Here is a 25,845-nt window from a genome sequence, read left to right on the forward strand (position 1 = left end):
GAGGTTGCAGTGAGCCGAGATCGTGCCACTGCGTTCCAGCCTAGTGACAGAGCGAGACTCCGTCTCAAAAAAAAAAAAAAAAAAAAAAGATTTAACAGAATGGATTATCTCTTGGATATAGGTAATGATAGAATGATTCAGAGTAACTCTAAGGTCTCTATTATGGATTGATGGTGATTTCATTAATTAATTGATATGTAGACTATAGGAGCAAGAGCAGTATGATCTTTAATTTGTGTTAGATTTGTTGGGTTTGAATCAACTGTAGCACATCAGGTAGAATTGTCCAAGTGAGAAGCAGGAAATAGATTGGAGCTTAGAAGGAAGAGGAGTGGAAAAGATGCAGATTTAAGTAATACTTGGAGCAGTAGGGCATAGTTCCAAAAGTTTTACGTCAAACTGTAAACTTCAGTCGGAGAAGGAGAAATGAGAAAGTGAAATTATTTGCGGTTTATGGACTTTTGCATTTGAGTCTTTGTATGAATTCTCTTATCACCTAAATCCTCTAAAGCTAATTTTATCTTCATTATTAATCAGTACTAGTAAAATTCTTACAATATGGGAATACAAATACTGCAATACTGCTGCCTAAAAAGGATACTGGTAATTTTGTGTAATTGCTTTCTGAATGTTTGTGCATCCATAAGAAGATTGAGTTTCTGGTGTTTTTCAATATGAAGTCTTATATAGAAAAGGGAATCTCTTTGCATACGTTATTATGCTATGCTTATATACAGTGGTTGCCATTACCTTTTTAATGATGTTTGGTTGTTATTTATTGAATGCCTTCAGTCAGTTACAATTATATTTAGTTAATAAAATCAGGCTGATAAAAAAATATATAGCCTCTGCTTTTTATTGAAAGACGCTTTCTATCTAGGAATTGAATTCTTTTCATTCTCTGCATTCAACCAAGGTCCATTTCAATCTGAAGGCAAGGTAGATTGAATAAGATTTATTAAGGTACTTGAGCTTATAGTGGAAAACAATGACCATTAAAAAGAATTTTACTACATTTGGGTAATGTGACTTTGACATTAAAGTTAAATATAACGAACAGGAAGGTTTGTTAGATTCATATGAACTTGAATCTGTAAATGGTTATCTAAGTCATTGATTCTCAGACTTTTTGGATTTCACGGACCAGAAAAAATTTTTTTACTGGTGCTTGATATAGGGAATCTAACTTTTTCATTTTAGACTATCAGAACTTTATAAAAAAGATAACTACTGTCTTTTGTGATCCACATTTTATTTTTAAAAAAGATATTTGAAACCAAAAGTAGGAAGAATAGTCTTTAAAAAATTTATTAAGAAAAAACTCATTCTAGTACACATTTTTTCTCATTTTCTGCATATCATTGGAAACTCAAACAATTGGGCACAGAAATGTAGGTTCGTATTTGGTAACTACTGATTTAGGTCACTGAGCTAATAAATGGTAGAACTGAAACTAGGTCCTATGTTTCCTGATTTCTGTGTCTCAGTTTTTATTATTTGGAGACATCTTCAGTAATTTAAACATTGTTCTTTGATTTTTGGCTTTTTAAAATATATTGGGATTTAGTTAGACCTGTAGTTAAAAATAAGAACTCCTACTATTTTTACATCCTTCCCTAGATTTTTGCTAATTTTGGGCCTATGTGGACAAAAAAAATATCTGGTCCAAGCTTTCACTACCTTCTTTTTTTATTCGCCTTCTGCTTCTGCGTTCCACGTGGGACTTCAAGTGGTTTATAAGAATGCATACTGTGAAATAGTAAAAATAATTTACTGATTTTTAAAAAGCCCTCAGAACGCATATGTATATGTATGTATATGAAAAATATGTTAGAATCAGGAGGAAATTAGCATGTATGGCTGTATATATTTCCCCAATGCACATTTTTCTGTGTTCTTATTTTTTCTATGTTTATTTCATTCAAGTCTAATATTTTTTCTTGTTTTGATAAATGTTAAGGATTAATTGAATGATTTTTGCCAGTGAATTTTAGACCTTCATTCTAACAGATAAAAATTGTGTTTAGTTAATTGCAGGCACAGTGTCTTGCTCTGTCACCCAGGTTGGAGTGCAGTGGTCATAGCTTACTGCAGCCTCAAACTCTTGGGCACAACCAGTCCTCTTGCTTCAGCCTCCCAAGTAGCTAGGACCACAGGTACACACCATCAAGCCCTAGCTAATTTTTTTTTTTTTTTTTTTTTTTTAAAATAGGGATGGGGTCTCACTATGTTTCCCAGGCTGGTCTCGAACCCCTGGGCTCAAGTGATCCTCTCACCTTAACCTCCTGAGTAGCTGGGACTACAGGTGCAGGCCACTGTGCCCTTACTTCTATTCTTACTTGACAAAGGAGAGGAATAAATAAAGGAAGTTTAGAGAAATTAGGTAGTAACTTGTCCAAGTTTACACACAACCACTAAATGGTGAAGCTGGGGTTTGAACTTTAGCAATGTGCTTAAATCTCAGTCTCTTAGTAATTGAAAATATACTGTGGAGGACTTTAGGTTTTCTTAGATTCAGAAGTTCTTTTTCCAGATACAATAAGATTCAGTTTTGTGTTTTTTATACTGTGCTGGTAGTATGTGAAGGTATATCCACCAGTGAAAAAAGAACAGATACACCTGGTAACAATTACAGGTAATTATACATTTTTAGAAAAGTGGCTTCCAGTGGGATTTTTGAGATCTGTTGTTTTTGAGATCTTCCTTGAGGTCAGTGTTCTATTAGGATATTGCATCATTTGAATGAGTTTGGTTATCTTGGCACAGTTAGGTAAATCCTTACTGATAATTAAAAACTAGTAAAAGCTAGTGTGAATATGGTGTAGGTTGATGTTGAAATATCTCTTCTCATTATTCTTTGGGGATCATACCAGCTTTATTAAACTTACTTACTAGCTTATTCTATCTGTATAGGTCCCATGTTCTCTGACTTCTATGTCTCAGCTTCTTTTACTGTTCCAAGAGACCTTCAGTCATTTAAACATTGCTCTTTGATTTTTGGCCTTTCAAAATGTATTGTGGTTGTAGATACACACACACACACATACATATACACACACATGCATGTACGCATATGTGTACATGTATTATCTATCTATATGTGTAATAAGCCAGTGGTGTTTTTATTGCATGATGAAATTTAAATTAGTTATTTTTAAAATTTAAACTTTAGTTACAGCTCTTTTGAGGAAGCTTAAGCAGCAATCCAGGGAAAGTGTTGAAGAAAAACGACCACGATTATTAAAAGCCCTGAAAGAGGTAAGCTATATTTCTTTGTTTATTTTGCACCTTGGAAGTAATTATAAGTGTAGTTTTAAGCATTTTTTTCTTAATACAATTGAAATTCTCACTTATTAAGGGCCAAAATATGGTAAAAAATTATGCCTAAATTACGTAATAATTATAGTGTATAAATGTGATCTTCTACACCTCACTTTGAACTAGGAAGATAAAGATTTATTACTTTCAATAAATTAGATAAGAGGTCTAAAGAAAAAAAAAGGAGGTAAGTCATAGTTAATGGCAATAATTTTCCTTTGTCTTTGAATTAGAACATTCTCTAGAGCTAAAGCCATTGCTACTAGAAGTGGCAGGTTATTTTATTTTTATTTATTTATTTATTTTGAGACAGCACCTCACTCTGTCGCCAGCTAATTTTTTGTATTTTTAGTAGAGATGGGGTTTTGCCATGTTGCCCAGGCTGGTCTCAAACTCCTGAGCTCAAGCAATCCACCTGCCTCAGCCTCCTAGAGTGCTGGGATTATAGGCGTGAGCCACTGTGCCCAGCCTGTATATTCTTTATATAACAAAAACTCTTTTTATCCTACGTCCTTGTGGTAAGAGCTGGGTATGCTGGCACAAAAAAGAGAGTGGTTTGTTTTCTGTTGTTACTCTCTTCCTCTGTATTTCTGCTGCCTCAAAGAACTGTGGGAGAAATATTAGAACTGTCATGATGGTTATGGTGATAGCTTGTCTCTGTTAGTCGTGCTTTTTTTTTTTTTTTTTTTTTTTTTAAAGATCTGAAGAAATAAAGAAAAAGCCAGAAAAATGTTTTACTCATGTTGCAATGATTTCTACTATTAACAGTCACTTTTATCACTTTTTGAAAAAGAAAGACTAACTTGTTGATGTTGCTATATTTCTAATGCTCTACTTCTATTTAGAATATATACTCTTCACAGTTACAATCTTTGATGTCTAACTTCTGATTTGCAAAATAAAAATTTTTTTTTGGCTGGGCATGGTGACTCATGCCTGTAAACCCAGCACTTTGGGAGGCCGAGGTGGGTGGATCACCTGAGGTCAGGAGTTTGAGCCTAGCGTGACCAAAAAGGTGAAACCCTGTCTCTACTAAAAATTAAAAAAAAAAATTAGCCAGGTGTGGTGGCAGGTGCCTGTAGTCCCAGCTACTTGGGAGACTGGGACAGGAGAATTGCTTGAACCCAGGAGGCAGAGGTTGCAGTGAGCCAAGATCATGCCACTGTACTCCAACCTGGGCGATGGAGTGAGACTGTGTCTCAAAAAAAACAAAAAATTTTTTTCGTAGATGTTATATGATGATATGTTTCAGATTTTATAAACTTGTATTATCCCTTTACAGAAAAATATTTTCTATTACAATGGGCCATTTTTTAAATGCCATTATGAGGCTATACAAATAATCCTTTTGGTAGTAATTTTTAATAACACTTCTAAAGTTAACTATTTAAAAAATAATATTTATTGTTATTATTATTTTGTTTATACTGGGAAGTGTAATATGTGTTGATAGAAATTTAAATGCTTACCAGTTTCAGATATGTTACTATGTAATTAAAATATTCTTATAAAATATACAGGTGCATATTTTCCTTTGTAATTCAGTATATTAATGCATGTATTATAATGTTTTAAGGAATAGCCATATTTTTTCTATCAAATTCCAAACATTAAAGTTAATATTTTATCATTTTCTATTTCTGACTAGAGACCTTTGATGATAAAAGATTTTTTAAAGCATAAGAGCTGTTAACTAAGGTGCATTTAGTAATTATTCATATTTCATTTTTCAGCTAGGTGACTTTTATCTAGAACTTCACTGGGATTTTCAAAGCTGGGGTAAGAGTGTGCTATGTTTTACTATAAAATATGTACTCATGCAGAAATGCAAGTACGAAAATACCTATCATATAGAAATGTTAAGATAACAAATTTAATACTTGCTGTGAGGAAAAGTATTTTTCGTGACATTGACTGTAATCTTTATAAAGCCCTATAATGTTTAATTATTCTAAATTGATTAGTAACTTTAATAAATCTTTTTTTTTTTTTTGAGACAAGTTCTTACTGTTGCCCAGGCTGGAGTGCAGTAGTACGATCATAGCTTACTACAACCTCGAATTCCTGGGCTCAAGCAATCCTCCCCGCTCAGCCTCCTGAGTAGCTAGGACCTCAGGCACATGCCATCACACCTGGCTAATTATTTCTATTTTTTGTAGAGATGGAATCTCACTTTTTTTCCCAGGCTGGTCTAGAACACCTGGGCTCAAGCAATCCTCCTACCTCGGCCTCTCAAAGTGCTGGGATTACAGAAGTGAGCCACCACATCTGGCTAATAGTTTATATTTTTAAGGTTGAAGATGGTACTTTTAGTTTTAAAAATTTTGTTTTACAAACAGCATTTAAAATTTAATAATAAAATGCAAGGAGTTTTTAGAAAAGAAAATAATTATGGGATTATAGGACTACTGAATTTAAGGATGTTTGAAATCTAGTACTTAGATCTCTGAATGTGGAGAATTTAGTTAACATCTTTTGTTTATGTATATTTTGTTGTCTTTCAGTTGTTTTGCCTCTTGCATACTTTATAGCCACTTTCTTTACATACCGTTTGGTTGAACGGTGATTCCAGTGACTTATGAAAGACCCTAATTTTGCCCCAGATTTTTTTGCAGTCATTTATTGACTTACCTTAACAAGATTTTTCTCCTCCTCCTAAAACTTTCATATCCAAATATGAAGTTTGATTCTAGTGGCCTTTATTTCACTAACTAAACAACTAAATTTTGTTGTTTTTAAAGATTTAAAAAAATGTAATCTATAAAAAGGTTTGGACATAATGAGCTTATGTGCATTTTTGTTAAAGCATCTAAATTAATTTTTGGTTTTTTGGAGACAGAGTCTCACTCACTCTGTCACCCAGGCACATATGCATATTATACCAAATGAGGAACACTGGGCTAATAATTCAAAGTCAGTAGAATAGGAATTTTGAACTAGCAAATCTGTTTCTTTTCAGTTCTACATTCTGTGCCTCTATGATTTTCTCTATACATTTAAAAACAAATTCTAGACTGTGAAATGGAAATTACTTACAGTACTTAGCCCCATCCAGTGCTGCTACTGCCCTTCCCAGGCAATTTGTAGTGGGATTTCCAGAGCAAGGCTCTGTCTCAAAAAAAAAAAAGAAAACTAATAGAAATTTCACAGTTTTAGGCCTGGTCTATGTGAGGTGAATAAATGCAACTTAATTTAAAACATTACATTCTAGCATTTGTTAACCTAGAGGAAGTTATGATATTCTCACAATACACTTGGGTTTGCAAATTCAGCTCAACTCATCAGTAAGAAAATAGGTTATACAATATACCATACAGCAGTAAAATGCCTAGGAAGTTACCAGATTTAAACTTTAATTAACAATTATGCTTGTTATTTCATCTAATTCCCTTATATCTTCTGATTTCTTCTGAAAAAATAAATGCAGCTATAAATCTGAAGTCCATTAACACTTATTTCTCTCTACTGTATGAAAAATTAGTAGTATTCTACTGCCTTGAGAAAGAATCTGGCCTCTTTTCAACAAGTAATAATTTTCTACAAATTATATTTTTGATAAATTGCCTTCTTTATTTGGAACTTTTAGATACAAATCAGACTACAGTTTATGTAAATTTTAAACATTGATTTTATAACGTATGTATACATTTCTGAAAATTATATTATGCTTTTTAGTTAGTTTTGACTAATAAAAATTATAATTTAATACTAAAATTATCCTCAGAATTTACAAAGATTTTAATCTATTTTTAATATTCACTGTTAAAGTTTTGAACATTATAGAAAATTAATCAGGTATTTTTAAGTTTCCCTGTTACCACTTCCCAGAGGTGACCATTGTTAACATTTCGTATGACTACTTTCAAATGCTTTTCAGTGCTTACTAAAGTGTTTGTGTATATATCTATGCACACACAACCCCTCAGAATTAGGTTTTTTTCTCCCATAGCATCATACTATTATATTGTTATGCAAGTTGACATATTTATTTATTTATTTATTTATTGAGAGGGAGTCTCACTCTATCACCGAGGCTGGAGTGCAGTCATGTGATCTCAGCTCACCGCAAACTCCACCTCCCGGGTTCAAGTGATCCTATCACCTCAGCTTCCTGAGTAGCGGGGACTACATGGGTGCGCCTTATATTTTTAGTAGAGACAGGGTTTCACTGTGTTGGCCAGGCTGGAACTCCTGACTCTGATGATCCACCTTCCTCAGGCTCTCAAAGTGCTGGAATTACAGGCGTGAGCTACTACACCCAGCTGTCATTTTTATTCAACCAATTATAGGCATCTTACCATATTTCATGTGGTAATACTTCACTAATTTTAACAGCTGCATAATACTTTGTGGCATGGATGATTAAGATTTTTCTAGTGTGTTTAATCCTTGTATAAAGAATTTTAATTCTATATTTAATCAGTTTTTTCTCACATTTTTATAACTCTAGCTCATTAGGCTAGTTTGACTCTGTTAAAGATTATGCAGTCTTGTTACTCTGTTACTTTTATGCCTTATATATCATTCGGGGGTCCTGGTGTCCTAGAACACATAGAAAAACAGGTTTATAGTAGCCTTGTGTAGTAAAGGAGCTCCAAGTTAGATTGGTCTAAAACCTGAATACTATCTTTTTTACCCCATTTTTTTCCCATCTGTAGAGACCCCAGTCCTGCTTTGTGATCCTAAACTGGATTGTTCCTTGAGTATTTTGGCTCTTTAACTGATTCCCTTAGTAATCATTAGTGGTTTGAATTCTAAAATAGTCAATGTATATTGCTGAACAAAATGTTATAAAATAGTTTAAAAGTGATATTTTGATTATACTAAAAGATATAAATACATGCAATCACTTCTAAAATCGTGTATATATCATAAACAACACATTATAAATGTTGCATAATTGAGTTCCTGAAGTAACTGTGAGACAGTTGTCCAAAGTATTTCTTCTCTGAGAACTTGACTTTGATGCAAAAAGTCAGCACATCTGTTTCATTCCTAATAAAGGATTTTACTAATTTAAAGTCACAACTATTAGTACATGATGATTAGATGTCATATATAATTCTAAAACGAAACCCGTTGGCTTCTAGATAGCCTAGATCTTTTATTAGATTTTATGATCAAGCTTTAAGAGTTTTGGCATATTTCTTTCCCTTGTCAAAACACATAATAATTTTTAAAACGGCAAGCGAAAAATAAGGGGAAGCCAAGAAATACTGAAATCAGGGTGAGTTTACTTTTGAGATAGTAGAGCACACTTTTTTTTTATGCTGTTACTTATATTCAGACTTCGGAGAAAATAGCCACAGACTTAGTAACAAGTTTGAAGGTAACTGAAATATTCCAGCCTGGGTTTTTAGGTATATAAAAGCTTTGAATTGGAATCAAAAGTACTGGCCCCTAAGTATTTGACATGGCAAATCACATATTTTATATGTTTTCTGAGCTTGATTCTTCATTTTTAAAACGAGGGTAATACTAACTACCCCACTGTTGCAAACTTTCTTTTGATGTATATGAAATAAAATCATTTTTTTGAAGAAAGCCTTTTGTATACTGTAATACTTTGTATACTATAAAGTATACTATAAAGCCCTTTATATACTATAAAATATCAAATGATTTATAATATGATCACTACTTTAAATTTTGCATTATGCAGATAGCACGTTTTAACTAAAAAACTAATTTTCTATTTTTATTTGTTATCTACAGAATCAATCCATCCTGTATTTGCGACTGTTAATTGTATATTACACATACACTTATGTACACATGTGCCTGTGATATGGTCTTAATTTCAAGAATTTCAACTTCACATTTTTTTCATCTCTTTATACATGGTAGTTTATTATAGCCTGTTATATAGCTTTATTTATCCGTAGAATAACTCCTATCTCCCCAAAATAGATAATAAATAATAAAAAACTATCAGAATATAGCTTGTGGCTTGTATATGAGCTATAGATAGCAACATAGGAATGTAGAAGTCTATAGATAAATACAGATTTTGAAGCTCAGGTACATTGAGTCTAAATAACCAAGGCATATATTTGGGATTCAAACTCAAATTTAACTGTCTCACTTCAAAGATGCCTCTTTCTATTATACACATTACTTTCCTGCAATTTTTCCAAATTTTATTTAAAAAATTAGATAAGGTTCAGGTCTATCTGGTTACCCATTCAGGAGGGTTTAGTTACCACAGGGTATTGTTTACTCATCTATAATATGCAGTCTGTACCTAAGTGGCATCATATTGACTCTGCTACCCTTGTTTGTGGGTGGGATGGGAGTATAGTAAACTATACAGAAATTACAAGTAACTAGTAGATATTTGAAGTTGCTTAAAATTGTTTTTTATATTTTATTTATTTTTAAATGGAAAAATATTATTTGAAAGGAAATTATTATAATTTGATAACAAAATGTCACATTACTCTTTTAATTTAAAAGTTTGTAAATATCTCAAAATTTAGATAGTTATTTTTTACCTTTTGTTTTTAAAAATACAGTGCCTTTACTTTCCCGAATTCTGCCTTCCGATGCATGTAAAATATACAAACAAGGTATCAATATCAGGTAAGGTGATTTGATTTTTTTCTCAGTAAAAGAAAGTTGAGATTTAGAGGAAGGTTTTTTTCCCTGTAATCATAACTTACATGTGTTTTATGATGTTAAAATGCTGTAACAGATTCACAATATTTTATCTCATTTGAGACATATAGATAAAAAATCAAAGACATAGAAACTTTTTTTAAAATTTTTTATTACTTAGAGAACAAACTCAAAGTGGAAGACATAAAATCTTGACTAAAGCAAAGATACTATTCTTATGTAACTACAGACTATCTAGAAGGCAAACAGTGAGAATCTTGATATAATATTAAGATTTACAGTGGTTACCTTCCTGATCCTGGATTTATTAAGGAATAAGGGACACATAAGGAAGACCCAATTCTTTTTTTTTTTTTTTTTTTTTTTTTTTTTGAGACGGAGTCTCGCTCTGTCGTCCAGGCTGGAGTGCAGTGGCCGGATCTCAGCTCACTGCAAGCTCCGCCTCCCGGGTTTACGCCATTCTCCTGCCTCAGCCTCCCGAGTAGCTGGGACTACAGGCGCCTGCCACCTCGCCCGGCTAGTTTTTTGTATTTTTTAGTAGAGACGGGGTTTCACCGTGTTAGCCAGGATGGTCTCGATCTCCTGACCTCGTGATCCGCCCGTCTCGGCCTCCCAAAGTGCTGGGATTAAAGGCTTGAGCCACCGCGCCCGGCGGGAAGACCCAATTCTTGACTTTTTCTCCATCTGTTTCATATATTTCCTTCCCCTGTTTACTCATCCGTGCATCTGTTCTTCCATTCATTCATTCATCTATCCATTCCAGTGAATACTTTGAGGCTAATTTTAATTTCCTTCTATTCCTTTTATAACTAAGATTAATGTTTGGATCTGATGGAAAATACATCTATTTAACTTACATGAGAATTTTACTTTTATCATTCTTTATTTTGCTTTATAATAATATAGCCATATTTATAAATTATCTATTTGTAAACTATATATAACGCTAGTGAATATGCCAACTTCTATATATATATGTGCATATATTGGTATATTTATACATAGTATACATGTATATATAAAATTTTGTGTATGTGTATGTCTGTATATCTCCAGAATATTAATTTGAATGTTTAAGGGTCTAGAACTAGAAATAACTTGAAGGATTATCTCATATTAAGTCCTCATTTAGAGATGAGAAAGCTCAGAGAAGTTAAGTGATTTTTTTACAAGAGCATTTTACAAATTAATGGCTGAACCAGGACTTCTGATTTCTTGTTCGTTGTTCTTGTCACCATGACACAAAGCAGAAGTTTTTAAAAATCAGCTATTTCTGAGAAATTTATTGTTTAGTATTTTGAATTAGTGAAGCAATAACTTTTAGTTGGAAGTAAATTCTAGGATATTAATCCTTAAGCAATAGAATTTGGTTAAGGTAGATGTTTTTTTTTTTTTTTTTTTTTTTTTGAGGCGGAGTCTCGCTCTGTCGCCCGGACTGGAGTGCAGTGGCCGGATCTCAGCTCACTGCAAGCTCCGCTTCCCCGGGTTTACGCCATTCTCCTGCCTCAGCCTCCCGAGTAGCTGGGACTACAGGCGCCCGCCACCTCGCCCAGCTAGTTTTTGTATTTTTAGTAGAGACGGGGTTTCACCGTGTTAGCCAGGATGGTCTCGATCTCCTGACCTCGTGATCCGCCCATCTCGGCCTCCCAAAGTGCTGGGATTACAGGCTTGAGCCACCGCGCCCGGCCTTTTTTTTTCTTTTTTTAAATAATAAAGATGGGGTCTCACTATATTGCCCAGGCTGGTCTTGAACATACAGGCTCAAGTGATTCTTCCACCTTGGCCTCCCAAAGTGCTGGGATTACAGTGTGAGCCATCACACTTAGCCTGTTTTCTAAAAACCTCTTCAGGTGTTTCTAATTATAAAAGTGCTCACGTACCTTCAATGCATTGTCATTACAGAAAACTTGGAAAATACAGAAAAATAGAAGAAAAATTAAGTAGAAAAGGATTTTAGATGTGGATTTAATTCAGCAGCCTTTTGTTAGCAATTATTATGGTTTCATTAATTTAGACATTTTTAATATAGGTGCTTGCCAAAGATGGTAGGCAATTTTGGAGGATACTATTATCTTCCATGTGATACTTTAAAAAGTTAGTTTTAAGCCAGGTGTGGTGGCTTATGCCTGTAATCCCAGCACTTTGGGAGGTTGAGACAGGTAGATCACTTGAGTCCTGGAGTTCAAGACCAGCCTGGGCAACATGGCAAAACCCCATCTTTACAAAAAAATATTAAAAATTAGCTGGGCAAGGTGACACGTGCCTATACTCCCAGCTACCTGGGAGACTGAGGTGGGAGAACCACCTGACCCCAGCAAGTTGAGGCTGCAGTGAGCCATAATCATGACACTGTACTTTAGCCTGGGCAACAGAGTAAGACCTTGTCTCAAAAAAAATAAAGTTTTTATTCTGTTTGAGTCCTAGGTTTAGGCAAAAAGGAGTCTCTTTGAAAAAAATTGCTTCACATTTATATATGACTTTTTAAAGTAAATGTTTTGGTACACATTATATAATAACTATAGGTAATAAAACCAAAAAGGTTAAAACACAACCTGGGCAATATTATGAAATCTTGTCTGTACAAAAAATACAAAAAATTAGCTAGGCATGGTGGCACGCACTTGTAGTCCCCGCTACTCAGGAGGCTGAGGTGGGAGGATCACCTGAGCCCAGGAGGTTGAGGCTATAGTGAACCGAGATTGTGCCACTGTATTCCAACCTGGGTGATAGAGTGAGACCCTGTCACACACACACAAAAGTTAAAACAGGAACATGAGGGTAAAAGCCTGGGGGAGAAAAATTGTGAGAGAGGTTGTAGGTTAAGGGGAAGTTACTATAACTTAGCAACTCAGACATGGGGCTTACTAGTAACTGAGGATGAAGGACAAATGTGATAGGTTCTAAAGCTCTCATCAAACAAGGCTTACCAGATTAATGGAGAGGATAGCTTTTAGGATGCTTGACAAAAGGTTTTTTGCCTAGGTGATAAGAATCTAAAGGAAAAAATCTGTTAACATTAAATAAAAACTTGCTATTTTAAATGTCATAAGACAATTTTTACCACCATTTCAATAAAGCTAAATTTTAAAATATATTCAAAGAGAAATCTTTAAGTTTACTTTTATCTCATGGCAGCCATGTAATCATTTGAAATGTCTTCTCTGGTATCAAAGAGAAACTAATACTTCAGTAGAAATAGGAAAGTGTGAGCAACATTATTCTTGAGAGTACTAACAAAGATTTTGACCATAAATATAAATAATTAAGAGGTCATCTGTAATCACTGATTGAAAGTCTATTTGCACACTTTTCAGGATTTTCTTGTCTGAAGTGAAGCCTTTAGTTCCTTTTTTCAGTGTTATTTGGCATTTTTTCAGGCTTTCTTCTTATAATACTTTCCATTCAAATATTTGCATTTGTATAAAGAACTTCTTCATGGCTAATTACATGGGAAAAATTAAAAATATTTAGGTTCATAGGCTTAACGCCAAGGACTTTAAAATGCCATCGTGATAATTAACATTATTTATTGAGGCATATGTGATGCAGCTTACCAGGTCATCTAATATGTCAGGGATATACAGAAAATGTATTACCCATTTTATTGCAAATTGTAGAAACATGGATGAAATAAAAATAGGCTGTATTAATTTATATAACTGGGAAGTTTCTATGACTAATTTTACATATCGTTAGATCTAAAATCTCAAAGGTCACCATTCAGTCTGTCTTTGTCTTTCTTTATCTGTCTTTCTGTGCATCTCTTTACTCACCTTTTCATCCCCACTCCTGGCAACCCACCACCACTTTCACCTATGATGGGCAAGCAGGGAATGGAGGCAGAAGACTGTTTTAGCCCATTTCTTCTTTTATGTAGAGCATAACATTCCCTGATAGCTGAGCTTGGAGCCCAAATAGTGCACTTACATATAGAATGATCTGTTCCTTTTTGGTATTATCAGGAGCCCACATCTTACAGAGATAGGGGAAGAGTCCTTTTTAATACTATTTTCTTTTAGGACACATGCTCAAGCAGTGATAGGTGCTATTTAATAGTATAGCTGAATTCTAGCTTCTGGAAGTGGACTAAAAACTAGATTTCAGCTATAAAGCAACAGACAGGGTCCCCCCACCCCAGCCCCCTGTGAGTTGATGCGTTACTTTTTTAGGGCTTCTTGATACATAAGGCAACCATGCTTCCCTCTTTGCTCTGGCTCACCCCTGTTTTCCTGGCAGAATTATCAATAGTGTCACTTTCATTCTTAGTTGTTATTAATTTTGATGATAAATTCTATGTAACCCTAGTTATTATTTTCATGCAGCATGTGAGGCATGTTTTATTTCTGTTTTTCCTGTCTAGAGAAACCAAGAATACCAACTCATTTTGCCTTGTCTGTGATGAGAACTGAAAAACATACAGAGTAATGAATTATTACAGTTGCATTAGAAATTCAGTAGCCAGGGTGGATCTTTCACGGAGGCTTAAAGGAGCTTCCTGGGGATGTGACCAGCATCTCTTGACAGCAGGGCCAACCAGCTTCTTGGGTTTAGCAGCCATTAGCTAGGGTGATCCTGATCTGGTGATTTATAGAGCCATGTGCAAGATTGAAGCACTTCAATGTATTGTAAGCTTTCTATTTTCAGTATTTTTCCTAATTTCAGCAAGTAGTGCTTTGTAGAATGTTGTTTGAGACCAGCACATTAGGCTAGACCACGACAGGTCCAGGTTACCAAAGAGCACAGTAAACACACAGATGTGTGAATCCATGAGTATTAGATACAGAATGATCTGTAAGGTTTCCAGGGTGTAGAGATGTTGGCTGGGAAAGAGAATACAAGTCCAAATCTGAGAAGTCAAATAGAATGGCCAAGAATTTAAATGGTTTATCAAGTTGAAGGATAAAGCAAAGTTTTGTATCAGATGGTTAGGCATTAGTCTTTTGGTTTTTAATAGAATATTTTAAATTTAGTTTTTATGTATAAATTTGACTTTGCAATATGGTATTAACATCTCGGTTTGAGTTTAGAAGGAACAAATTTATTTAATTATTAGTGAAGTTGTATCAAAATTATATTTGTCAGAGATTCTCATCTACCCATGTTTCACAGGCTTGACACAACTCTCATAGACTTTACTGACATGAAGTGCCAACGAGGGGATCTAAGCTTCATTTTCAATGGGGATGCGGCACCCTCTGAATCTTTTGTAGTATTAGACAATGAACAAAAAGTTTATCAGCGAATACATCATGAGGTAAGCATGTTGTCTTATCAATATTCCTTTAAATTGTTTAAAAAAAAAAATCTAGGTTTTTAGCCAAGCCTCAGTATAATTTGCTTAAAAGCTTAAGGTATAATTGAGATGGTTTGCTCCTAAAGCTATAGTTTCCTGACCACTAGCTTTCTTTTCTTCTTTTTTCTTTCTTTTTTTTTTTTGAGACTGGAGTCTCTCTCTGTCACCCAGGCTGGAATGCAGTGGCATGATCTAGGCTCACTGCAACCTCTGCCTCCTGGGTTCAAGCAATTCTCCTGCCTCAGCCTCTAGGGTAGCTGAGACTACAGGCGCCCGCCACCAAGCCCAGCTAATTTTTGTATTTTTAGTAGAGGCTTTGTTTCACCTTGTTGGCTAGGTTGGTTTCAAACTCCTGACCTCAAATGATCCACCCACCTTGGCCTCCCAAAGAGCTGGGATTACAGGCGTGAGCCACTGCGCCTGGCCTATTTTCATTTTTTATATTTCTATCCTCTGGTCTCCATCTTGACCAGTCCATTGACTTTGCTCAGAATTCAACTGATTATCTCCTACATCAATGAACTCCAACTTCTCTTATTCTCATTTATAGTTTTCATTTGTTGAACCTGTGCTGGAACTTTACCATGTATTATCTTTTTATCTTACCTTCTTTTAATGTTGTTGACAATCTTTTTTTTATTTCCTTAATATGAATACTTCTTTTGGCTCTGTCTGTAGTCTTAACTTTTCCTAACTCTTTGGCTGCCTTTCCTTTCTATGTCCTTTCCCTCTTCGAATACAACAAGATTTTCCTTCTCTCATGCCATATCTTTGTGTTGAAAAACGATTGATAGGCCCTTGATATGGTTCTCATTTTTACAAACTGCCAGAATAATCCCTTCCATTCCCACAGTCCTATAGGTTGATGATTTACAAATACATGTTTGTGTCCCAGACAGTTCTGAGTAGAGGCTTATGTGTTTAAATGCCTAATGGATATCATGTGTGTCTCCCAGGTACCTCAAAATTCACCTTATTTAAAACTAACCTTACTACTTTTCCTCAAAACTTACTCTTTTTCCTGTTTTTCCTCTTTTGATAAATGATGACATTCTCTATTCAGTCAGAAACCTAGGAGTTATTTCTGGTATCTTTTCTTGTACTCTATGTTTTCTCATCAGAGTACATATCTGGTCATTTATTTCTCCTTAATGTCTCATAATTATTCCTCTTTTATTCACACTGTCACTACTGTAATTTGAATATTCATTATTTCTCAATAATAATGGAAAGTCCATTGGAAAGTCTTATAAATGATCTTCCTGGCTCCTTTCTCGTCTGCTTCTAAATTATCCCACATGTTGGAGATACACTGAACTTTAGAAACACATTTGTGAAACCTTACTTACTTAAAGGTACTTACAAAGTTCACCGTTACCTAGAGTGAAATCTAATCTCCTTAGCATGGCATGTTTCCTTTTGTCACCTGAGTTTTGCTCACCTTTCTAGCCTTTTTCTTACCTTGCTATTTTATTTTAGATACCATCATACTGCGCTCTTGGCAGTTTGTCAGATGTGCCAGGCTATTTGGGCCTTTATTCCTTTTTTCATGTTCTTTCCACTTCCTGGAATGCTTTTCTTTTTGCACCCTCACACCTGTCGGGCATGCACTTGGTGTTACTTTCTCTCCCGCCAAATGACTTTTGTTGTCCTTATGCTCCTATTAAATTTGGAACCATAAAACTTCTAATGTTACATTTACTGACATGGCTTTTTTCCCTTCTGTTAGTCGAAGCTCCTCAAGGGCATGGGGTTCTTTTTGTTGTATTCCCCGGTATCCAATACAGCATCAGTACATTCTACGCTATAGGTTGGTAAACTCTTTCTGTGAAGGAAGAGATAATACATACATTTAGATATTAAAATATATTCATGGGCCATATGGCCTCTGTCACAACTACTCAACTCTGCTGTTAAAAGCAGCCACAGACAGTATGTAAATAAATGAGTATATTACATTATGCTTTAATTCATAAAAACAGGCAGCTGATTATAGTTTGCTTACTCCTATATTAGACTCTCAGATATTTATTAAATAGTTTGACCTCTTACTTATGAAATTACAACAGGATAGCCAACTAGGCAATAAGTGAATTGGAAATATGGTCTTGAAGGAGAAGCTAGAAGTTAAGGCTAATAGTGCATAAGTATTTGTGAATGTCATAGTATTACCAAAGAACTGGTATTAAGGCTACCAGTTTTAAGGTATTAAGGTATGTATGTATACATACATATATGTATTATATGTAGGCATTTATAATGCCTACAATACAGGAAAGATAGATTTTAAGCAGTATTCGTTTGAGCAGAGAATACTTGTTTTTTATCCTAATATGTATGTATAAGTAATAACTTCATTAAATGTTGAAGCAATGTAATTAATTAAAACAGCAGATTTTTTTCAGTGATGTGGTTAAGAGATAGTCTCTGATTTATGTAAGAATTCTGTTCCAAAAGTTTATTGAAAATAGGATGTTTGAAATGTAAGGCAAATTTGCTCATAGACAATGGGTTATATAGTGTTCAGTTTCCAAGCTAATATGTAAAATTCTAGTTGATTCATAATGTATTTGAAGTATAGTGTTTAACAGTTCTGTTTACTGCAACCAAACTGCTTTTTAAAGAAAATTGTGTTCAGAATTAATTTGGGTTACCAGGAATACATTTTCACCTATTACGGCTTTAGCAGTGATACCAAGATTTTGCATTCTTTACTTGTAGGGGTAGAGGAAATGGTACTGTCCCAGGCCCAAGCTATTGCTATTGTTTTTTGTTGTTGTTTTGAGACGGAGTCTCTCTCTGTCTCCAGGCTGGAGTGCAGTGGCTTGATTAACTCGGCTTACTGCAACCACCGCCTCCTGTGTTCAAGTGGTTTTCCTGCCTCAGCCTCCCAAGTAGCTGGGACTACAGGCGCGTGCCACCATGCCTGGCTAATTTTTTGTATTTTTAGTAGAGATGGGGTTTCACCATGTTAGCCAGAATGGTCTCTGTCTTCTGACTGTGATCCGCCTGCCTCTGCCTCCCAAAGTGCTGGGATTATAGGCATGAGCCACTGCGCCTGGCTGCCATGGGTATTGTTTTTAGAAATTCAGAAAGGGACTATATGTAGGTTAAAGTTAGATGGTGAAGAATAGGAAATGGGCCTCTTGGGAACCTAGAAATAAGGAGGTATGGAGAATGGCACCTCTAACTATTGTAAACCCTATTCTTCAGACAACTTCCTAGGTTTTGCCTTTTTTCTTCCTTATAACGTCTTAAATATTAGTTAGGATATCTCTCTTGGCCGATTATGGAATAGAATCTCATCTTATACCTGCTCACTTACTTTTCCATACTTGATCATTTAGTCTTCTGTCCCTGAAGCAAGCACAAAACTTTCCTTTTTTCTCATATAAAAAATAATTATTGCTCAATTATTATATACCAGTACTATGGAATATGTACAGGATAAAACCTGAAGCATGGCTACTCATTAAGTTTAGAAATCACGGTTGATATTTATGGATTCCTTTCCATTTTATAAGGAATATAGAAAAGATCCCTTCTTACTTATTTTCCTTCCTTCCCTCTCTGCTGCTTCCCTTCTTCTATCCTTCCCTTCTGTTCTCTTCTTCCTTTCTTTCTTCCACTTAGAATTTATTGGGAAAGAAAGGCTCAAATGACAGTAGTGGATTTTTGCATTAAAAAGAACTAAAGTAAGATTCATCTATATTGAAAGAAAAATATTCTTTATCTGGGCTTTTTTCTCAGATCTGTCAACTTAATTCTTAAAGTAGTTTTTAAACATTGCTTTATGGACTATATAGTTTTATAATGGGTAATCTAGTACTGCTTCCATTACATATCTATGACAGGGTAAGAGTACTATATTTCATGTGTCCTGCTTTTGTAGATTCATAATTAGTCATAACGCTAACTTAGAGAAGATATTAATATGTATAATTTAAACATCTAATTCTTTTTAGGGTAAGTAGCACTTCACATTATTTAGAAACTGTCCTTTTTGTCTTTAAAAATTTGTAACATTTTTGTCTTTAAAAATTTGATATTTTCATATGTAGCACTAAGAACTTTTGAAAAACCTAGATTTTTGTGTTTAACTTTTGTTCTGATCCCAGGAATCAGAGATGGAAACAGAAGAAGAGGTTGATATTTTAATGAGCAGTGATATTTACTCTGCAACTTTATCAACAAAATCAATTTCTTTCACGCGTGCCCAGACAGGATGGCTTTTTCGGGAAGATAAAACAGTATGTGCAAATCTAGATTTTTAAACTTTAAGCATTGTTCGGTATTTAATATTTCCAAAATAATGTGATGAAATGCAAGAAGTAGCTTACAACATTGTCTCCAAGTAGTTTTTTTTCTTTCTTTCTTGAATCCAGATAAGGAATTATAATGGATGGTTAGAGTCAGAATGTGTCCTTGGAGAATTCAGGAAAGAAAGCTGAGCTCATTTGAATTCTGTGTCAGGAAGGACTCTTACTGCTAGCTGCCTTGTTATTATACAGGGAACAATGTTTTCACATGATTCCACACTTCTAGTGCTTTATTCCATAAGAAGACTACAAAAAGGGATAAACTTGACTATTTCTCTGAACCTGTTTTTCTCCCTACTTTAGACTTCTCATTTACTTAATATTTGTTTCTTGTATTCTATACATGTGACTAAGATTAAATAACCTTACATTGTATTCTATACATATGACTAAGATTAAATAACCTTACATTTCTGCAACACTGTAGAAATGTTAAATCTCTGTGGAAGTTTCCCCATTAGTGTAAATTATTTCCATAATTCCCCATTTTATCTGTCAGCAAGAGGTTATATAAGACCATTGAAACATATATTCAAAAAATTTTGAGGCTAGGTGCGGTGGCTCATGCATGTAATCCCAGCATTTTGGGAGGCTGAGGCCGGCGGATCACTAGGTCAGGAGTTCGAGACCAGCCTGGCCAGCATGGTGAAAAACTGTGTCTACTAAAAATGCAAAAATTACCCGGGTGTGGTGGTGCATACCTGTAATACTCGGAATACTGAAGCAGGAGAATCGCTTGAACCTGGGAGGTGGAGATTGCAGTGAGCCAAGATGGCAACACTGCACTGTAGCCTGAGACAGAGTGAGACTCAGTCTCAAAAAATAAATAAATAAATAAATAAATAAATAAAAATAAAATTGAAGGGAGCTGTATGAAGAAGCATTTTTATAGACTTTTAAATTTAGCAGTAAGTAACTACATCAAGTCAGGGTCAAGATTGACTTCTATTAAAAATTATTTTTATTATGCACAGTGAAATGAATATATTCTCACTGGAGAAATTAAAAAAATAGCCTTATTAGGGTTCTTTGAGAAACAAAACCAATAGAGAGAAGGGGAGTGGGGAGAGGAGAGAGGAAGAAAAAAGAGTAAGGGGGAGAGAAGAAGGAGGGAGAAATTGATTTTGAGGAGTGGTTCATGAAATCGTAGGAGTTGGCAAATCTGAAATGTAAAGCAATCTAGCAGGCTGGAAATTTAGTAATGTGTGGATATTGTGCTCTTGAGTTAGAAATGTTCAGGCTTGGCCTCCTGGGCAACAGAGCAAGACCTGACTCTACAAAAAATGTAAAAATTAGATGGCTGAGGTGGCACAAGCCTATAGTCGCAGCTGCTTGGAAGGATGAGGTGAGACGATTACTTGAGCCCAGAAGGTTGAGTCCACAGTGAGTGATCACACCACTGCACTGTAGCCTGGGTGACAGAGCGAACCCCTGTCCAAAGAAAAAAAGAGAAAAAGAAATCTGCAGGCTGGAAACTCAAGCGGGGTTTCTGTGTTGCAGTTTTGAGGTAGAATTGCTTTTTTTCCCTGGAAACCTAAGTTTTTGCTCTTAAGTCCTTCAAACTGATTAGATTGGGCCCACCCACATTATTCAGGGTAATTAGCTCTACTTAAAGTCCATTGGTTGTTAATCACATCTAAAAAATACCTTCACGGCAACATCTAGACTGGTGTTTGACCAAACACCTGACATCATAGCCTAGCCACGGTGACACATAAAATTATCATATAACTTTATACATAAAGCTAAAAAGCCCTCCTTGGCCACTGCCCACAGTCCCATATCCCCTTGCAGAACGTCACTATTCTATATATCCTCCAGACCTTTTTTATGCTCTCAATACATAAATATGAACTCATAATAATAGATAGCCATTTATTGCTGATGCTTACTTTTCATAAAGTGTCGTATCATATCTACTGTTTTGCAGCTAGCTTTTTTTCCTCATTCTTTAGTATGTCTTAGAAGTCTTCTCTTAACCAGTACATGTAGTGCTAGTTCATTCTTTTTAGCAATTGCATAGTATTCTATATGATGGATATACTGTAACTTAACTTATTCAGTCTTGTTTTTGGATATTTAAATGAATAGACACATATTTGTGTTCAGTTTTCTGCCATTATAAATGACGTGTTTATCATCGTTTTACATGCTTTTGCCAATTATAAGTAGCAAGAAATTAAGTGGCTGGATAATGGGGAATACACACTTAACATTTTGTTGATATGATAATTTACATTTACTAAGCGGTTTTTCATTATAAGGTTTCAAAAACTGATAATTACCACCTGGTTATTTCCCAGCCACAGATAAATTCTGTTAGGAAATCTCTGTTAGGAAATGGCTCACTGATTTTCCTCTCTAAGCCTAATGGCATTATAGCATTCTCAGTTGTGAGGTCCTACATTGCAGTCCATTTGTTGGCTTTAAAGTCTTACTTGTTTGTACTTTGTTCTTCTGGGCAGCATTAGATGGATCACTTCAAGAGAAGATAAAAATTGAAACTGCTAATCATCTAGTACTACTGCTAAGCAGCTCAAAGCTCTTGAAGCATCTAGGTGATCTTCTTAAATCTTTGACAGGTAAGGAGGGAGTCAGTAATGCCTAAGGTTCCCATTTTGTAGGTAGAAATAGGTGCAGAATGCTTTGCTTTTTTTGCAAGGTGGACCGGAACACAACTCTGAACATGTAGTTTTGGAATGTCAGTAAACAGCAGCAGGGTGGAGACATGTGATTTGCATGCAGATAGAAATGGGAAGCTTGTTTTCAGTAAGTTATCTTTTTTTTTTTTTTTTTAAGTAAGGTATTTCAAACTGAATACCTGTGGGTCTGAAAAAGGTAAAAGTTAATGTTGAAGGTTTAAGAGGACTTTGTTGAAAGGAAGCAATGACTTTTCTTGATGTCCTTTACACCACTTGAGTTTCCCTAAAACACTTTAATTGTATTGGTGAGCAAGGGAACTCTTTTCTTTGTTGAAAACAAGCAGCTATAATTTGAAGTTTGGTGCCTGTTAGAGAATAGAGAATTTGAACAGGTCATTAATTCTGGTTGTACTAGAGATTCTTATGTGATGTGGACTATTTCTTTTTATTCCACTCTTTTTCTATCTATAAAATGGGAACAGTGTTATCCCTGACCCCTCCTTGTTACTTGTGATATTTGACTGCCAGCTTAATAGTTTTGAGATAGCTTTGTGCTACTTGGGAGTAGGATCTAAAGAAATGCTATGTGGCAATTTTATTTAAAATCATTTGCAAATTAACTACCATACATTTTTGTGTGTTTTAAATTTCTCTTTACTGATTTGAAATGTATGCTTTGTATATTTTTTTAACTTATTGAATAACTTAGATATATATATTGTATAAACCTAGAAAATGTAAAATAATTTGATAATTTCAAGTACCAAAGGAATATTCATTTTTACCTACATGTTACATGTTTATGGAAAAATATATTACCTTGACACTTTTTTTAACCTAAAAATTTTACTTTTAAATATTTGGTTTTGTTTTAGGAAAGAGTAGGAAACTTTTTGGCAGACTTTTATCTGGTGAATGGACTTGTTTTAGAATCAAGGAAAAGAAGAGAACATCTCAGTGAAGAGGATATTCTTCGAAATAAGGCCATCATGGAGAGTTTGAGTAAAGGTGGAAACATAATGGAACAGAATTTTGAGGTATAATTTTTAATTCTCCTAATTTGTAGTTTCCTAAGAAGAGAGGGGATAGATTTCATTCTTGGTGGCATTCAGTAAGTATATAAATATACTCACAGCTTTTATTTACTATATGTTACCTTTTTCTATGAATCTTCATTTCGTTGATGTCATTATTATGAAGAAGATAAAAAAGAAAAAAATGGCCTTTGGGATTTTTTTGTGAATCTGTACTTTATCTTTGAGTCTTCATTAATAAGTAGATTAAAAGCTTGAAACCTAATGTTATTATTATTATTTTGAGACAGATTCTTGCTGTGTTGCCCAGGCGGGAGTGCAGTGACTCAGTCTCGGCTCACTGCAACTTCTGCCTCCTGGGTTCAAGTGATTCTTCTGCCTCATCCCCCCCAGGTAGCTGGGATTACAGGCCCTGCCACCAGGCCTGGCTAATTTTTGTATTTTTAGTAGAAATGAGGTTTTACCATGTTGGCCAGGCTGGTCTCAAACTCCTGACCTCAAGTGATCTGCCTGCCTCGGCCTCCCAAAGTGCTAGCATTACAGATTGCGAGCCACTATGCCCAGTGTTATTTCTTTATTTATTTAGAGACGGAGTCTCCCTCTGTTGCCCAGGCTGGAGTGCAGTGGCGAGATCTTGACTCACTGCAGCCTCCGCCTCCTGGGTTCAAGTGATTCTCCTGCCTCAGCCTTCCGAGTAGCTGGGATTACAGGCGCTTAATTCTTTCTGCTTTGCTAATCAAAATCCACTGCTTTGAAGGCCCAGCTAAAGATCCATCTACTTTATGGTGTCGTCTCTGACTTATACCTTCCCATATATTTCTTGTTTAGCATATGTTTACTGAAAGCCTGCTATATGCAAAGAATTGTGTGACAGTAAGGAAAGGGGAGGGGAAATTAGGAAATAAAAGATGTGTGAGACATGGTAACTGCTCCTTAAATCTTATTCCTCTGTGAAGTGAATTAGATGCATTCTTAAATTTATTTTGTATTTGTATAATTTTAGATTTCCAAAAAAATACTAGAGTCAAACAGAGAATTCTTGGACACCTTCATCAAGATTTCCCAGATGGGCCCGGGCATGGTGGCTCACACCTGCAATCCCAGCACTTTGGGAGGCCAAGGTGGGCGGATCCCCTGAGGTCAGGAGTTCAAGACCAGCCTGGCCAACGTGGTGAAACCCCGCCTCTAAAAAATTAGTTGGGCATGGTGGTGCATGCCTGTAATCCCAGCTACTCGGGAAGCTGAGGCAGGAGAATCACTTGAACCTGGGAGGCGGAGGTTGTGGAGCCAAGATTATGCCATTGCACTCCATCCTGGGCAACAAGAGCGAGACTCCATCTCAAAAAAAAAAAAAAAAAAAAAAAAATTTCCCAGATACTGCCATTTGTATAGCACTGTTCTTCAAACTGCGATATAGGGATCCTTTAGTAGATTATAAGAAATTAATTTAGTGGGCCATGACTACTTTTTTCCTTTTCCCCCCTTAGTTGTTGGCAATACTGAAACAAATTAGTATCTAAATGAAAATGGTAGGCCAGGCACAGTGGCGCACACCTGGAATCCCAGCACTTTGGGAGGCCAAGGTGGGAGGATTGCTTGAGTCCAGGAGGTGGAAACCAGCCTGGGCAACAGAACAAGACCCTGCCTCTACCAAAAAAAAAAAAAAAAAAAAAATTTAAAAATTAGCTGTGTGCAGTGGCATGAGCCTGTAGTTCCAACTACTTGGGAGGGTGAGGCAGGACGATCACTTGAGCCCAGGAGACTGAGGCTGCAATGAGCTATAATCATGCCACTGCCACTGCATTCCAGCCTGGGTGACACAGTGAGATCCTTTCACCAAAAAAAAAAAAAAAAGAAAAGAAAAATCAGAGCACATTATACATAATGAGAGTCATTACTACTTCATGAAGCAATAGTTTCAAGAGTGTGTGTGTGTTGTATAAACATGCATATGTGTGTGAGTGCCAGATTGTAATATAAATTGTGAGTCACAGTTATGAAAAGGTTGAAAGGCTACTACAAGGAGGCTTGAATTCCTGGAATGTTTAGTGCTTTCCCTATAGCATTGTCCTGGATTCTATGTTTTAGTGATGGTCAAACTTTCCAGAATAGTATGCCAGGTTTCACGTAATTCATGGTAGTACTATGTTTGTCAGTAAAACATTTTAATACTTAGAAAGATCATGTATCGAGTGAATCAACCATAGTTTACTTGAGTACATTATGTAAAATGTTTAAAATTATGATCATACCACTTTAGTGTGATCTTGTCCCCTTCCTGCCACATCTCATCTGTGCTCCTCGTTTTTCTTCTGACTTTGGGAGAAAGCTTCACCAGACTTAATTTTCCAGGAGCCTGCTAGTGTTTACTGATCTCTCAGTCAGTAGGAAATACAGGCCAAAATGCACTCAGGAAATAGAAATGGAGATGAATTAATAGCAGGAATGCTGAGCTCAGTCTTTGACAGGGCTGCTATCTTTTCCCATTGTTGACCAGACAAAAGTCCATCTCTTTGGACTTATATTGTGATTTAAATTTTATTAGAGTTCTTTTGAAAAAAAGTGATTTTGTTGTGTTGGTGGTTATTGCTACTTTTTTAAAAATTTGGGCAACACAGGCC

At 35.4% G+C, this 25,845-nt stretch overlaps 1 protein-coding gene across 2 annotated transcripts in view; it reads left to right on the top strand.

The window, feature by feature from the left end:
* The window catches only part of ANKRD13C (ankyrin repeat domain 13C), a 92,681-nt gene that overhangs the window by 39,294 nt on the left and 27,542 nt on the right, over nt 1-25,845 (top strand). For both annotated transcript variants that reach the window (XM_010358671.2, XM_010358669.2), the window contains exons 4-9: nt 3,173-3,258; nt 5,052-5,097; nt 9,834-9,900; nt 15,046-15,190; nt 19,348-19,479; nt 23,066-23,227. In XM_010358671.2, the coding sequence (XP_010356973.1) occupies nt 3,173-3,258; nt 5,052-5,097; nt 9,834-9,900; nt 15,046-15,190; nt 19,348-19,479; nt 23,066-23,227 (638 nt within the window). The remainder of the gene's footprint in view (nt 1-3,172; nt 3,259-5,051; nt 5,098-9,833; nt 9,901-15,045; nt 15,191-19,347; nt 19,480-23,065; nt 23,228-25,845) is intronic.

This window comes from Rhinopithecus roxellana, chromosome 12 (assembly GCF_007565055.1).
Source record: "Rhinopithecus roxellana isolate Shanxi Qingling chromosome 12, ASM756505v1, whole genome shotgun sequence".
Taxonomy (NCBI): domain Eukaryota; kingdom Metazoa; phylum Chordata; class Mammalia; order Primates; family Cercopithecidae; genus Rhinopithecus; species Rhinopithecus roxellana.